The following is a 15,983-nucleotide window of genomic DNA, read 5'->3' as shown; positions in this document are numbered from 1 at the left end:
TATATATATATATATATATATATATATATATATATATATATATATATATATATATATATATATATATATATATATATAAATAAATACATATATATATATATATACACTCACCTAAAGGATTATAAGGAACACCTGTTCAATTTCTCATTAATGCAATTATCTAATCAACCAATCACATGGCAGTTGCTTCAATGCATTTAGGGGTGTGGTCCTGGTCAAGACAATCTCCTGAACTCCAAACTGAATGTCAGAATGGGAAAGAAAGGTGATTTAAGCAATTTTGAGCGTGGCATGGTTGTTGGTGCCAGACGGGCCGGTCTGAGTATTTCACAATCTGCTCAGTTACTGGGATTTTCACGCACAACCATTTCTAGGGTTTACAAAGAATGGTGTGAAAAGGGAAAAACATCCAGTATGCGGCTGTCCTGTGGGTGAAAATGCCTTGTTGATGCTAGAGGTCAGAGGAGAATGGGCCGACTGATTGAAGCTGATAGAAGAGCAACTTTGACTGAAATAACCACTTGTTACTACCGAGGTATGCAACAAAGCATTTGTGAAGCCACAACACGCACAACCTTGAGGTAGATGGGCTACAACAGCAGAAGACCCCACCGGGTACCACTCATCTCCACTACAAATAGGAAAAAGAGGCTAAATTTGCACAAGCTCACCAAAATTGGACAGTTGAAGACTGGAAAAATGTTGCCTGGTCTGATGAGTCTCGATTTCTGTTGAGACATTCAGATGGTAGAGTCAGAATTTGGCGTAAACAGAATGAGAACATGGATCCATCATGACCTTTATCCTCTGATGGCTACTTCCAGCAGGATAATGCACCATGTCACAAAGCTCGAACATGACAATTAGTTCACTGAACTAAAATGGCCCCCACAGTCACCAGATCTCAACCCAATAGAGCATCTTTGGGATGTGGTGGAACGGGAGCTTCGTGCCCTGGATGTGCATCCCACAAATCTCCATCAACTGCAAGATGCTATCCTATAAATATGGGCCAACATTTCTAAAGAATGCTTTCAGCACCTTTTTGAATCAATGCCACGTAGAATTAAGGCAGTTCTGAAGGCGAAAGGGGGTCAAACACAGTATTAGTATGGTGTTCCTAATAATCCTTTAGGTGAGTCTGTTTGTATATATTTATGTATCTCCAAGGCCGTAACCATGTCTTGAACATTGGGGGGGACCAATTTTTTTTTTTTTATAAAGCATTAAGAAACAGAACAGTGAATGAAATTCTAGGTCTAATTCTAGTTGGGAAAGGACTTTTTGCAAATAATATAATATAGTCAAATATATTGTTAGTGTCGAGATTCTTCCCGTTAGTGAATAAATACATAGATCCTAAAATATAAATAAAATATTTTCTGCAATTAAAATTTCCCCGCCAGCGTTTAAAAAAAAAAAGTTGCCAGCCATCACCAAAAGTTTCATGGACCCCCAGAATATTTTGTTGTATGAATATCTGAATATGCATTATGTCAACAGAAAGAACAGACCCTCTGCTTTTACCATAAAAAAAAAAGGTTCATGCATTCTTTTTATCAATACTTGAATGTGGGTAAGTTTCATGAAAAAAGCAACATTTTGAGCAAAAACGCTGAGAATCTGTTTTTTGTCAAAGACTACATTCAGATCAGATTCAGAACGATGATCAAACACAGATGGAGTAGATCGAGTCCATCAACAGGCTCGTCCTGGGTCGACATTTCATTCAGTAACATTAGCCAGTTTTGATTTATATGATGTTTAATGTTGATGATCGCGTTATTTTACATATGCATCTGCTTACATATGATATTGCTTGTTTCTTCTTCTTCTTCGCCTGTGTTTTGATCTGGAGATACTGTACTCATTCAGAAGATGTGTCATAGCGCCCTCTTATAGCGCGTATAACAGAGAAAGCCGGAAATGTGCATCAATAGAGATTTCCATGACGGAGATTTCAATCAATAGCGGGGAAAGAGTTAATATCATACATTTCTGTCCCCCCAGCACTACGGTCAGTCCGATCTGTTCAATTATGTTATGGACATCCTGAATATGGTCTTCACTGCCGTCTTCACTGTGGAGATGGTGCTCAAACTGATCGCTTTCAAACCCCGGGTGAGTAATTCAAACACATAGATACACACCATTACACATTATCGCACAGTTTCCCATTTGGACATTCAGAACAGTGCAGTATGAATACACTTCCCCCCTCAATATGTCATACTCTTCCACTTGTATCATCTATTGGTTACACAAGGTTTGTAATGTTAACTTCCCTCTGCCCCACTGCCCACTTCTACACACGCAGCTTTGTGTTGCGAAGAAGGACAGAATGCTAGTAAGCATCTCAGCGTGATGTGCAGTGCTGTCGTTTTCAGCTTTTCTGTGTGGCGTGACTAGCAGTGTCTCTTTGACACGAACAGATTCAGTCCATCATCTGACAACTGCAAATTTCTTCCTTTACTGTAAAATAATGTAGTAAACTTTCCTATTTTATAGTGATATGCTCAACAAATTATTTAGGCTTAAATTTAAGATTTATGTATTTGAATTGCATCTAAAATTTATATCCACTTGGATTAAACGCTTTTAACAGAAACTAATAAATGCATACTTGTCAGTTATACATAAATGTAAGATTTCTGTAATAGTACTAATAAACTAAACACACAACCAGGTTTATATATTCATCATCAATAAATGCAATTTGTTTCAATCTTATACATTTTAATTAATTGAATATTGCTTGATCCACAGCTAGCTCATGCTTTTTAATTGAATACATGTCATTGTTTTCACAATGAATAGATTTATGATGATTCTAAATTATTTGAATAAATATTTTGAAAATATGCTTGTTTATATAAAATCAGATGCAAAAAAGTAAAAAACAAACAAACTTTGCAATGATTTTTTGGAGGCAGAAATCTTACCTTTATGTGTGACTGACAAATATTCATTTCATTCATTTTATTAGTTTGTTAAAGTGCCCCTATTACGCTTTTTTGAGCGGCACGACTCAACGCCAAGTGCGAGATATGTAAGTAGCTAAACTAAACATTTCATATTTGACAGCTGCTTCTTTAAGTCAGAAATGTAAAAAAAATGACAAAAATATTCAGGCAAATTAATAAACTTTTGTCTAATTTCACCATTTTGAATTAAAATAGGCCTATATAATGTAATTTATAATAAATAATTAACAAACAATAAATATTAACAAAGCCGTTTTCTTCAGATTAGGCATAAGATTAATAGTAATGAATGTGTGCATATTGTAAATTAATATAATTCCAATTGTAGCATTCAGTAAATAAAAAGCTTTGAATTAATTTAATAAATTTAGTTACCTAGCTTTCCTGGTAGCCTTCAGTAAATTAACATGTCTACAAAAATGATTCATAAAACATATAAATATCAGTTAAATATATGTTTTACTGTCTTCACTGACTAAAATGAAAAAAACTTAATCAGTCAAATCTGCCCACTGACATGGTTTTCAAGCTATTGTTATAAAAAATGTTGGCGTTCAGATTATCTTAAAATGCACATATGTAGATCATCGAAATCAAAATTCAACTACCTCACATTTGGGATCTCATTGATTATAAACATGCCTGCATTGTATGATTAAGGGATGTACAATATGGTAATGCAGAATAAGGCATTAATATTTGCTTTATAAGTAATAATAAACAGCCAATATCCTAATATGCATACTAATAAGCTACTAGTTAATAGTGAGAATTGGACCCTAAACTAAAGTGTTACCATTTTTTTTTTCCACACCCTCACTGGGGGCTGAGCCCCCCTAAAATGAAAATCATAGAAACGCCCCTGAATATCACTCTTTGTGCATGTAAAAGGTCTACAAACAGCGCAAAACTTGTTTAGGAGAACAAACTTGCTGAATGACACTTTGAGCAGAATATCTCAAATTGAGATCGCTAAACTTAAAGGAACACGCCAACTTTTTGGGACTTTAGCTTATTCACCGTTCAGCTCATTCATAACTCTGTCTGACACACCCACCGCTAGCCTAAATTAGCACAAAGACTGGAGGTAAACGGCTCCAGCTAGCCTACTGCTCAATAAGTGACAAAATAACATCAACATTTTCCTATTTACATGTTGTGATATGTATAGTTACATCGTGTACTAAGACTGACGGAAAATGAAAAGTTGTGATTTTCTAGACTGATATGACTAGGAACTATTCTATTCCATTCCGGTGTAATAATCATGGAACTTTGTGCTGTATCATGGGTGCAGCGGAGCAATGATATTACACAGCGCCTGAAAATAGTCCCCAGCACGCTCCCTGTTCAAGCAGGTTGTCACGTTGGTTATGTTGATGGAAGTTAGCCTATTTTCAGGCACTGCGTAATATCATTGCGTCGCTGCACCCATGGTACGGCAGCTAAGTTCCTTGATCATTACGCAGGAATGAGATCTGGCAACCGCAAGCATGAAAGCTCGAAGCGGTCCTCCTTTTTTTTGTCAAAAACAAAGATATTTTGGTCAAGGTTTTTTTTAAAGAAAATTTTTGTCTCGTCTTTTTTTCCGTCAACAATATTCCATGTTGATATACTCACAGTAATTGTTTAATGAGGCTGGTGACATATCGTCATTGTCTCGTCTTAGCCATTGAAAAGAGGTCGTCTACCAACATTTTCGTTTTAGATTTTGTTAACGATGTGCACTTCCAAAGGACTTGGGCTCAAATTGATATGATAAAAAACAATGCCCCCTATTCATATCACTGTGTCTCAAGTGCTGAGGAAGATCTGGAGCTGAAATTCAGATATGGTAATGAGCGTTTGGTTTTGGTAGACTAATCACAACAGACTGACCAATCAGAGCTGAGTAAGCTCTCTTAAAGGAGGGGTTTAGAGAGACTGAATCCCTTATCGAACCGGTTCAGACACTGAGAGAAGAGGTGATGCTGCAGTGGATATTATGAGAAAATTAAACAGTTTTTGACCTTGGATTTATGTAAACTAGCATAATAGGGGCACTATAAAACTGTGTAACCCTATTGGATGGAAAATTATATATGCAATTCAGACACATAAATCTTATGTTTAGGCCCAAATATGTGTACCTGGTTTGGATGTTGATTGATACTTTAAATAAGCTGATAAGTTTTTTTAAATTAAGAATTTCTGCGTAATCGGATATGTACTGCAACTAACTGCTAATCACACATATGTATATTCCCTGGCCGTCCACCCCTTCACATCACTCAGGGGTATTTTGGGGACGCCTGGAACGTCTTTGACGCTTTGGTTGTGATGGGAAGCATTGTAGACATAGTGCTCAGTGAGATCGATGTAAGTACAGCACAGTTCTAGGCCCTGTGTGCCCTCTTACTGTATATCCGCTCAACCCTTTACTTCAGACAGGCTCAGATTTCAGCTCAGGGTGAGCTACTGTACTTTTCAACTGACAACTCGTTTCTTGAACTGCTGAGATCTAACATCTGTATTTCTTTCTGTGTGTCCTCCGCACCTTCTTTTTCCTCCCTCATTCTGTTCCATTCATTTCTTTCTTTCCCCCTCTTCCTTGTGTGTGGTGTGTCTTTTATTAACAGCATTATTTCACTGACGCATGGAACACGTTTGACGCCTTAATTGTTGTCGGTAGCGTCGTAGATATTGCTATCACTGAAGTCAACGTAAGTACAACCGTTTTTCGCCTTTCCAAGTGTAGAAGCCTTGCAAGAGAAGCATGTCTAGTGCCCAACACAGATTATATCCACAAGAATATCTCTAATATGTGCTTCAGAACTCAGATTTGGACATCAGGTGGGACCCAACACAGTTACAAAATTGTTTATTGTACAAAAGAACAAAAAATGAAATAAAGATAATTTATTTTATTTGAAATAAATTATGTGTGTGATCAGGCATAACATTATGACCACTGACAGGTGAAGTGAATAACTGATTATCTCTTCATCACGGCACCTGTTAGTGGGTGGGATATATTAGGCAGCAAGTGAACATTTTGTCCTCAAAGTGGATGTGTTAGAAGCAGGAAAAATGGGCAAGGTTTAGGATTTGAGCGAGTTTGACAAGGACCAAATTGTGATGGCTAGACGACTGGGTCAGAGCATCTCCAAAACTGCAGCTCTTGTGGGGTGTTCCCGGTGTCCAGTGGTCAGTGTCTATCAAAAGTGATCCAAGGAAGGAACAGTGGTGAACTGGCGACAGGGTCATGGGCGGCCAAGGCTCATTGATGCACGTGGGGAGGGAAGGCTGGCCCATGTGGTCCAGTCAAAAAGATGAGCTACTGTAGCTCAAATTGCTCAAGAAGTTAATGCTGGTTCTGATAGAAAGGTGTCAGAATACACAGTGCATCACAGTTTGTTGCAAATGGGGCTGCATAGCCGCAGACCAGTCAGGGTGCCCATGCTGACCCCTGTCCACCACCGAAAGTGCCAACAGTGAGCATATGAGCATCAGAACTGGACCACGGAGCAATGAATCACGTTTTCTGGATGCGTGTGCGTCGCTTACACAGGGAACACATGACACCAGGATGGAGGCCCCACCTCACCACTTACAGGACTAAAAAGATCTGCTGCTAACATCTTGGTGCCAGATACCACAGCACATCTTCAGGGGTCTAGTGGAGTCCATGCCTATAGACAATATTTGGAAGGTGGTCATAATGTTGTGCCTGATCAGTGTGTATATACTATATATATATATATATATATATATATATATATATATATATATATATATATATATATATATATATATATATATATATATATATATATATATATATATATACACATATACACACACACAATAGTTTATGATTAATATTTTTATAATAGATTTAAATGATATGTTTATAATAGACAATAATTTCTTGTAATGGCACTGATGTGTTTTTGCAAGGTTTCACTATATGTTGTCTTGAGTTATTTGTGATGTGAAATGAGGTCATTTAGCTAACCTTAATAACATTAACAGTCACTCCTTCTATTTCCCCTGCTTATCTGAAATAAAGCAACGTCAAGTGAACCTTGGGGGCTCTGCTGATGAGAAAACGACTGAAATCTCTTTGTTCTGTATTTGTGTGAACCATAAATGCGTTGTCTCGCGTCCAAATGTGTGTAAATGCAGCAAGAACTGCAGAAATGCATCAGCTGGTTTGTCTAATGCTTGTTCTTCCATTCTGTCTCCATAGAAACTTGTAGAGGCAAGTATGGCAAGATGTGATCTCCTGTTTGCTTGTGTTCTGCTTCATAACGACTTTATTCCTTGAAGTGCTATGAGGTCAAAAAATGTCCTCGACAAAAGTTTGATAATGTTGTTCTGGTTTAAGAGTTGTCATCAAGATCAGTTCAGAAAAAAAAAGAATGTATTTGTGCCTTGCTGATTTTGTGTAATGAAGTAAAGCTCTCACCGCCTTGGCTTTACTGATTACAAGCAAAATCAGCATTAATGATTAGTTTTTGTGGGCAGGAAGGTTGATGACTTGTTAAAGGAACAGACCACCGCTTTTTGGCATCACACTTAAAATGTTCAGCATCAAACAAAGTCGGCACTATCTGCTTGCATTAATGTGAGTAAAAGAATTGTATATTACTAAAACATTTTATATTAACAATATATTATCAGTGTTATAGTATTTTTATACTTTTATAGTGTTTATTCATATTTTGAATTGGCTTTTATTTTTGTATTGTCAGTTTTCATTTTATTTTAGCTTTAGTCATTTCATTACTTCAACTTATTATTTCAGTTTTTTGCAAGATTAAGTGCAGCCAATGGCTGGTGACTTCAGTGACATCAGAAAATGTAACGGCCATACACGTTTAACATCAAAAACACAGACAGCAGCAGAAATACTAGGCTGCTGTCACTTTAAGAGCGAATGCACGGATCTAATATACTGATACACGTTTACTTTCTCAACTGTTAACGTTCACTTAAAGGGATAGTTCACCCTGAAATGAAAATTAAAGCCATCTTTTATTCACCCTGCTGTTGTTCTAATGCTCTATGTCCTTCTATCTTTCTCAGACCTCAAAAGCAGAAAAAAAAAAAAAAACGTCCTGCTCGCGCTCCTCCATATAATGGCAGTGAATGGCGATCAGCTAAAACTTTACAAAAAGGATACAAAAGTATCACATAATGATACAGCGAGACGCACGCCGTATGTGGATAGTGTTCAGGAGGCATACTATAAGGTTTTGCGAGAAAGAAACCTTATTATTCCGTCAAAATACAGAGCTCGGCCGTTACTCTGTGCACGTTCCTGTGAATGTTGTCATGACAACCGGTACATAACATTCACTTCAGGAGGTTTACCTGATTATTAGTATTATTGTATTATTTTTTATTATATACCTTATAGAAGAGAAGGTATATAATAAGAAATTTTGTTTCTATTGAGCCCGATTTCTCAAAGTGGTGCGTGTGTGTGCTAATCCTGGGTGCCATGACAACAGTGCGGCTGACGGCTTGCACACACTCGCACAACGGCCGAGCTCAGTATTTTGTCTGAATAATATGGTTTCTTTCTTGCAAAACCTTATAGTGTGCCTCCTGAACACTTTCCATATATGGCGCACGTCTCACTGTATCATTGCGGGATTGTATAATTTTTGTAAAGTTTTAGCTGATTGCCATTATATGGAGGAGTACGTGCAGGACGTTTTTTAAAAGTTCTTCTTTTGACGCCCGAAAAAGATAGAAGGAAGTGTGAGTAGAAGATGGCTTTATTTTAATTTCAGGGTGAACTAGACATAACCAACTATGTTTACTAAGATACTTGCTATTTTATTTTGCGTGAATATGTCCACTCAAGTCAAGTGAAAGAAGATGTGAAAGAGAACTAGTATTTGCACGCTGTCTGAGATGCGGCTTTCTATGTGAGTGCTCCGGATGTTTGCGCACTCAAAACTTCTCATAAAGCGTGCGAGAAACAATGAGTTCCCTTTCGTCTTCAAAAATGTCAAGGTTTAAACTTTTGTGACATTGCAGCACTGGTCCGTCAACTGTCATGAGCGTCGTTCACGTTTGTTCACATTCATGCATTGTTAGAATTCATTAAAAATGTTACCGGCCAACTGGCAAGTGACACCGTTTCATGTACTCGCCAATGCCAATTATTACTCTCATTTGGTGCTTGGTTAGTGTTCATTTTAGGCCCTGATTAAGTGTAATTATTATTAAAATTAACACAAACATTTGAATAGTTTTAGTTAACAATATTAACACTATTATATCCGTTTTAAAATAATATATAAAATGAAATTTTACCCAGTGATATAAATACTTGAAATGTTAAGTTTAAGTGCTGGACATGAAGAGGGCGGTGCTGGAAAGTGATGGTGCTCCTTTAAGAGCATTGGTGGAGTTTCAGTGTGTGATCTCTTTAGTGGTGCTACTTAAAATCCTGTACCTCACAATCACTGTCCAGTTTCAGACATGTAATGTAGAGAATACACACACATATGTAGCTATTTTAGTTTTGTGTCTCCTCACACACGGCTGTCACTCTGCTGTCTGAGCTACAGTGCTATTTCTCTGGAGTTTCTCATGTCCCAGCGTCCATATATAAATGTATATATGTGTATTGTATGTGTCCCTATAGGTGTTTGTGTTGTGGCCGTTTTCATTGGATGTGTTGTGCATCAAGTCTCTGTGCGTTGTCCTATAGTATGAATGTGAATGTGTTTATGAGAGTGTGTGGATGTTTGTGTGTGAGAGAGAATAAGAGAGTGCCTGTCTTGTCTTTGTATGTTTCTGTTTATTTATTTATTTTCTGTTTTCCTCTATATCTTTGTTTTCTGCTGCGTTTGTGCATTTCAGTGGTGATAAAACTATTAAGAGGTTTCACAAGGTCTTCTATCAAGCCTATCTGACTAGATCTGTTTCAGAAGAGATAGTTCACCCAAAAATGAAAATCACCATCACTCACCCTCATTTCGTTCTAAACCTGTACAAACGTTTTTTTTTGTTTTGTTTTTTTCCAGTAAAGGTGCCCTGCCACTGAAATTCTAGCATGGATGTTTTGTGGAAAAAATGTCTTGGTTATTAACTTGTTTCAAGCCACTCTAGGATGGTATAGAAAGCCTTTAGGAAGACTCAGCTCGATTTGCGCCAGTTCTCCTTAATATTCAACGAGCTATGCTGCTTGACTCTGATTGGCTAACAGCTAGCCAATGAAAGTCTGGCTATCAGCATCCTTTACCGCATCCTTACAGCGCAACAAGCAGAGGAACTTTGTTATATACGTAAGGTATATTGTCATATATATGACCCTGAATCCTTTCTGTATAGAAAACTGTCACTGAGCTAGACGAATTCTGTGGGCGCGGTCTCAACTGGGCGAGCTCATGAATAGTAATGAGCTCAGGCAACACCACATCAGACTGACCAGCTTTTGTAATGGCTAGAGCTGACGGAGGTAGCCGTTCAATTTCACATTCACGACATAACACAAACACATATCGACCTAACATTTCCAACTAACATTAAGATTCGTGAATGAATCATTCAGACCAGTTTTGTGAACCGAAAAGATTCAACTCACAAGAATGTTTTGTTAAAGGAACACGGCACTTTTTTTCGAAAATAGGCTCATTTTCCAACTCCCCTAAAGTTAAACAGTCGAGTTTTACCGTTTTCGAACCCATTCAGCCGATTTCCAGGTCGGGCGGTAGCACTTTTAGCATAGCTCAGCATAGATCATTGAATCTGATTAGACTGTTTGCATCTTGCTCAAAAAAAGTACCAACATTTCGATATTTTTCCTTTATAACACTAGAACCACCAGGGGTCGCTGTATACCTAAAACCGCCAGCGGGTAAAATTGACCCATGCAGATGATTTCTGTTTTGATACAGCTAAAAAACGTTATGTATAGAGTCATGAAATTATTATTTTTAGACATCAACTATGTTTTTGTCTGTTGCTTTATGCTATTTTAAGCAGGTTACAATAATCACTTTTTGGTGAATATCGAGGCTAAATCAGCCTTCAATTACAACTCGAATTAGAAGGAAATAAATACATATTTGGGTGGTGTAACATTATAATAAAAAGTAAAAGTAAAAACGGTTTTGTGTGGCAGGGCACCTTTAAGGATAAAGATATGGTTCTAAATATAAAATAATAGAAGAATCCACACCATATCTATAACGATAACCGCACTGAGAAACAATATCACTGGAATCACTTTCAGATTTTTTCCAGCTGATGATTGATAAAAAAATATTGACAGCCAATCAGAATCCATCCTGTTTAAAAAGCTTAAAGGGATAGTTCACCCAAAAATGAAAATTAGCCCATGATTTACTCACCCTCAAGTCATCCTAGGTGTATATGACAATCTTCCTTCAGACTTTATAATGGCAGTATTAGTTGCTCTGTTTTTGAAGTCCATAAAAAATGCCTCTGTCCGTCATTTAACGTGCTCCACACGGCTCCGGGGTGTTAATAAAGGCCTTCTTAAGCGAATCGATGCGTTTGTGTAAGAAAAATATCCATATTTAAAACTTTATAAAGTAAAGTTCCATCGCCTTATGTGAAAAATTTTTGAAAGTGCCTTCTCGCAATTCAAGATGTGTACTGGTAATGGACGCCTTTTGAATGGCAGAGGCACTTTCAACACTTTTTCCATAAATTCAATACAGAAGGCGATCGGCGGGAACGTTACTTTATAAAGTTTTAAATATGGATATTTTTCTTACACAAACGCATCGATTCGCTTCAGAAGGCCTTTATTAACATCCCAGAGCGTGTGGAGCAGTTATTCGACGGACAGATACCTTTTTTTATTGACTTCAAAAACAGAGCAACAATTACTGCCATTATAATGCTTGGAAGAGCCAGGACTTTTTTAATATAACTATTGTCTGAAAAAAGAATGTCATATACACCTAGGATGACTTGAGGGTGAGTAATTCATGGGCTAATTTAAATTTTTTTGGGGTGAACTATCCCTTTAAGCGTTTAATGTGGCAGATGACAAAACTGCAGCGCACTCTTATAGTAAATAGAACGATGTTGTACATTGATGTTGACACTAATATAGTTATCACTGTAGTTATCTTTATAGTCATCATACTTGGTGTGAACAGGCATTTAGGTATTATTTTTTTATAGTCTTCTGGACATCATACAATAGCTCAGGGGCCTGTACCATGATAGTAGTTTAACAAACTCAGGGTTACAGGATTAGTTTCGAGTTAACAAAACCAAACCAATCTATTCAGGCTTTGTTGGTCCCATGATGCTGATCATCAACTTTCTCAGTTCACTCAGCCTTTGATCCTGAGTTTAGGACTTTAGCTGTGACATCAGTAGTGAACAGCCAATCACACGCTGTGGATCAGTGAATCCGAGATTCACTTCTTTCTTCTGCAGAATATTACATGATTGAAAAAAATTAAGAATTTAAACAAATTTACACATCAAGAAGAAAAGAGCGGTTTATAAAAGAGGACAACTTCAAGAAAAATCTTACTACGTCAATGTTAGTTAGTTGAGTTGATATATAGAGAGAATTGAACATTTAAGCTCACATGTAGTCATTTTTATAGCTTTATTTATTGATTTTAAAGCTTATCTGTATGACCTTTATATAGGCTATTTATATTAATTTGAACTAAGTGCCTATTAATGATTGATTTACTAAAATGATACATGTGTAATTGATTAAGGGTATAATAATTACATAAATGCTATCTAAATCATTCCAAATTATTATTATTATAAGCATTGTTAAAAGCCAGACGCTTTAGGCCCCCGATCGCTAAAAGACGTTTTTTTTTTAATAGATTTCGGTTGGCAGAGAGCATTATGCGCGCTGCTTAGGCGCCCCGGGCCCCTCGCGTTTTAGAAGGAGCGCTCGGAGCGCCTGAAGTTGAAAAAAAATCAACTGGAAAAGTGCCCGACGTCATCACGTTTTTTTCTGTTGTCCAATCAAATGAATGGAGAGGCGGGCCTTCCATTGTGGTGACCGTTATCTTGATGAGACTGACAGGACGGCTGATTCGGGAGTTCTAGCAACATAATCGGGGCCTTAGTCTTTAAAAACCATTTGCTATGTAGTGACCATTAATTTGGAGTAGAAGCAGGGGGAGTGACTTTATTGCATCAGAGGTGTGTCACTTTGCTCACAGCTGATTGGTCCAATTTCAGTTTGAGATCTCTTAACATACCCTGCCCTGCAGGTTAGCCGTGGAGCTTAAAGGAACACTCCACTTTTTTTGAAAATAGGCTCATTTTACAAGTCCCCTAGAGTTAAATAGTTGAGTTTTACCATTTTTGAATCCATTCAGCCAATCTTTGTATCTGGCGGTAGCACTTTTAGCATAGCTTAGCATACATCATTGATTCTGATCAGTCCATTAGCATCTCATTCAAAAAATGACCAAAGACACTTTCAAGATTTTTCCTATTTAAAACTTGACTCTTCTACAGTTACATCGTGTGCTAAGACCAACTGAAAATGAAAAGTTGCGATTTTCTACACCTATATGGCTAGGAACTACTTTCTCATTCCTGCGTAATAGTCGCGGATCTTCGCGGCCGTACCATGGCTGCAGCGGCGCAATGATTCATTGGTATTCTGTGAAACATGGTGGTAGTTAATCCTTCGACTTACTATCACAGCCCTTTACAACACACACAACCATGGCTAATCACACAGGTAAATCCACAACACAATTTGTCGGCTGCAAGCCTGAAACTTTCTCTGCAACTACACGAACTTAGTGCCAGTCACATTGAAAGTTACCTAGCTGGGGGCTACTTTCAGACGCTGTAATATCATTGCGGCGCTGCAGCCATGGTACGGCCGCGAAGATCTGCAACTATTACACAGGAATGAGAAAGTAGTTCCTAGCCATATAGGTGTAGAAAATCGCAACTTTTAATTTTCAGTTGGTCTTAGCACACGATGTAACTGTAGAAGAGTCAAGTTTTAAATAGGAAAAATATTGAAAGTGTCTTTGGTCATTTTTTGAATGAGATGCTAATGGACTGATCAGAATCAATGATGTATGCTAAGCTATGCTAAAAGTGCTACCGCCAGATACAAAGATCGGCTGAATGGATTCAAAAACGGTAAAACTCAACTATTTAACTCTAGGGGACTTGTAAAATGAGCCTATTTTCAAAAAAAGTGGAGTGTTCCTTTAAGTTACTATGGAGATGAACACTGCTAAAAGCCAAACCACTTTAATGGTACCTACCTAAAACCCAAAATTGGCATATCTTAAGCATATCTGGTTAGCCGGTATAGGCCCCTGGAAACATATTTATATGCAGGTAATTATTCCCCTATTTATCATCGCAACTGGATCTTTGAGCTCGAGAACTGATCAATTTGGTTTGTGAATGAATCATTCAGACCATTTTTGTGAACTGAAAACTCACAAGAATGTTTTGTTAATGGATCAGAGTTCGCCACTTCTCTAATTAACGCTCCGAGGATTCAAGATTTTCAGCGAATAACCAGTTCAAATTCACTTTGTTCATTATACAAAGGTACGGGTGAGAAGAGCTGGAAAATGCCATAAGTTTGAACCACTTTGTTGAACAGCTCGACAGTCCCAGTTGTCTTTCACCTTCATGAAAGTGCCAAGTTGCAAAAAGTGCTTGAAATTCTCAGGTTTGAATGTAAGAATTGGCCGAACACTTTGTCTTTTTATCAAATTATCATATTATTTAAAGGCCTTGTGAAACTCATTTTATCACTCGTTGTTTTTAGTGGCTTCCAGGCTTGCTGAATCCTGCGGTTATAGATATGAAGCATTAGATCTCAGACAGCAGGTACAGATCATTGGATGTCCTGGTGTCTGATCTACTCATACTGTATCTATACTCATTCATCCCCACTCGGGGGCATGTATGGCTTTCACCCAATCTTGCCGTGGTTGGAGTGACTGGTTTGCCCATCCCCTGTTGCATGCTGGGATATGTCCTGCTAACATTAGCTTCATTTTCTGCAGATGGCGCTCGGGCACCCGCTCCATTCTCCTCCGGTCAGTGCCCAGGCGGTGTAGTCCGTTTGAAGTTTGCACTTCCTCTCTTTCCGTACCTCTTGTTCACCTCCAGACAGAATGGCCCTGGAGCTCAGAGCTGATTTAAATGACGAGTGATTAACATATTGAAGCTGAGCGTCCAATCAGTAGCAAACGAATAATACACCATCAGTCTATTATACAGAGATGTCCGTCAGGGAGAATCATATGACCAGAGAGTCTGGCTTCCAGAAGTGCATTTCCTGTTTTTACACAATAACATTTTTAAAGCTTTAAACTAGTGAATCTATTGATTTAATATTTAAACATGTATTTTTTTGCTTAATAAACATTTATTATTATTATATTAATAAAACAATTTACATTTTCATTAATTACATACCCAACTCAAATCTGACCTCTACATAAAACAAAACCAACCCGTTATGAGACATTTTTATCCAAAGTTAATGTATTTTTAATAAAACTTTTATGAAGTTTATCAGGAAACGTCATGCTCTGCTAATCAACCTCCACTAATAATACAATATTTGCAGCTGCTGTTGTGACTCTGAATGAAGCGGTAATCGTGAATGTGTTAGAGGAGAGCTGTTGGTTGGTCTGTGGGAGAGTTGTGTTCCCTCACACACACACACACACACACACACACACACACACACACGCACGCGCGCAGCACAGGCTCATTATATGACATCTAACAGTGTTAATGCAGTGTGTCTGTCTGCTGAGTGACTGTCTGTCTCTCTGTTCTGTCTTCCTTCAGTGAGCTCTTGAGTAGAGCAGGTGTGTAGACGTCAGACAGGCTGCATGACCTCCATCACTGCTCAGTGCTGACCTCCTTCCTCCTTCTGTTCTTTCTTCTAACTTCTTTCCTTCCTTCATTCCGTGCTTCCCTCCTTTGTTTTCCTTTCTGTTTTTTCTCTCCTTCCTCCCTTCCTTCCTTCCTTTCTGC

At 37.8% G+C, this 15,983-nt stretch overlaps 1 protein-coding gene across 1 annotated transcript in view; it reads left to right on the top strand.

The window, feature by feature from the left end:
• Window positions 1-15,983, top strand: part of cacna1da (calcium channel, voltage-dependent, L type, alpha 1D subunit, a) — a 152,274-nt gene that overhangs the window by 103,452 nt on the left and 32,839 nt on the right. Inside the window, exons 30-31 of the mRNA XM_079845004.1 lie at window positions 2,011-2,121; window positions 5,603-5,686. Coding sequence (XP_079701130.1) covers window positions 2,011-2,121; window positions 5,603-5,686 — 195 coding nt within the window. The remainder of the gene's footprint in view (window positions 1-2,010; window positions 2,122-5,602; window positions 5,687-15,983) is intronic.

Source organism: Gobio gobio (assembly GCF_949357685.1).
Source record: "Gobio gobio genome assembly, chromosome: 19".
Taxonomy (NCBI): Eukaryota; Metazoa; Chordata; class Actinopteri; order Cypriniformes; family Gobionidae; genus Gobio; species Gobio gobio.
The sequence above is the reverse complement of the archived record's forward strand: the minus strand, read 5'-3'. Positions and strand labels throughout refer to the sequence as shown.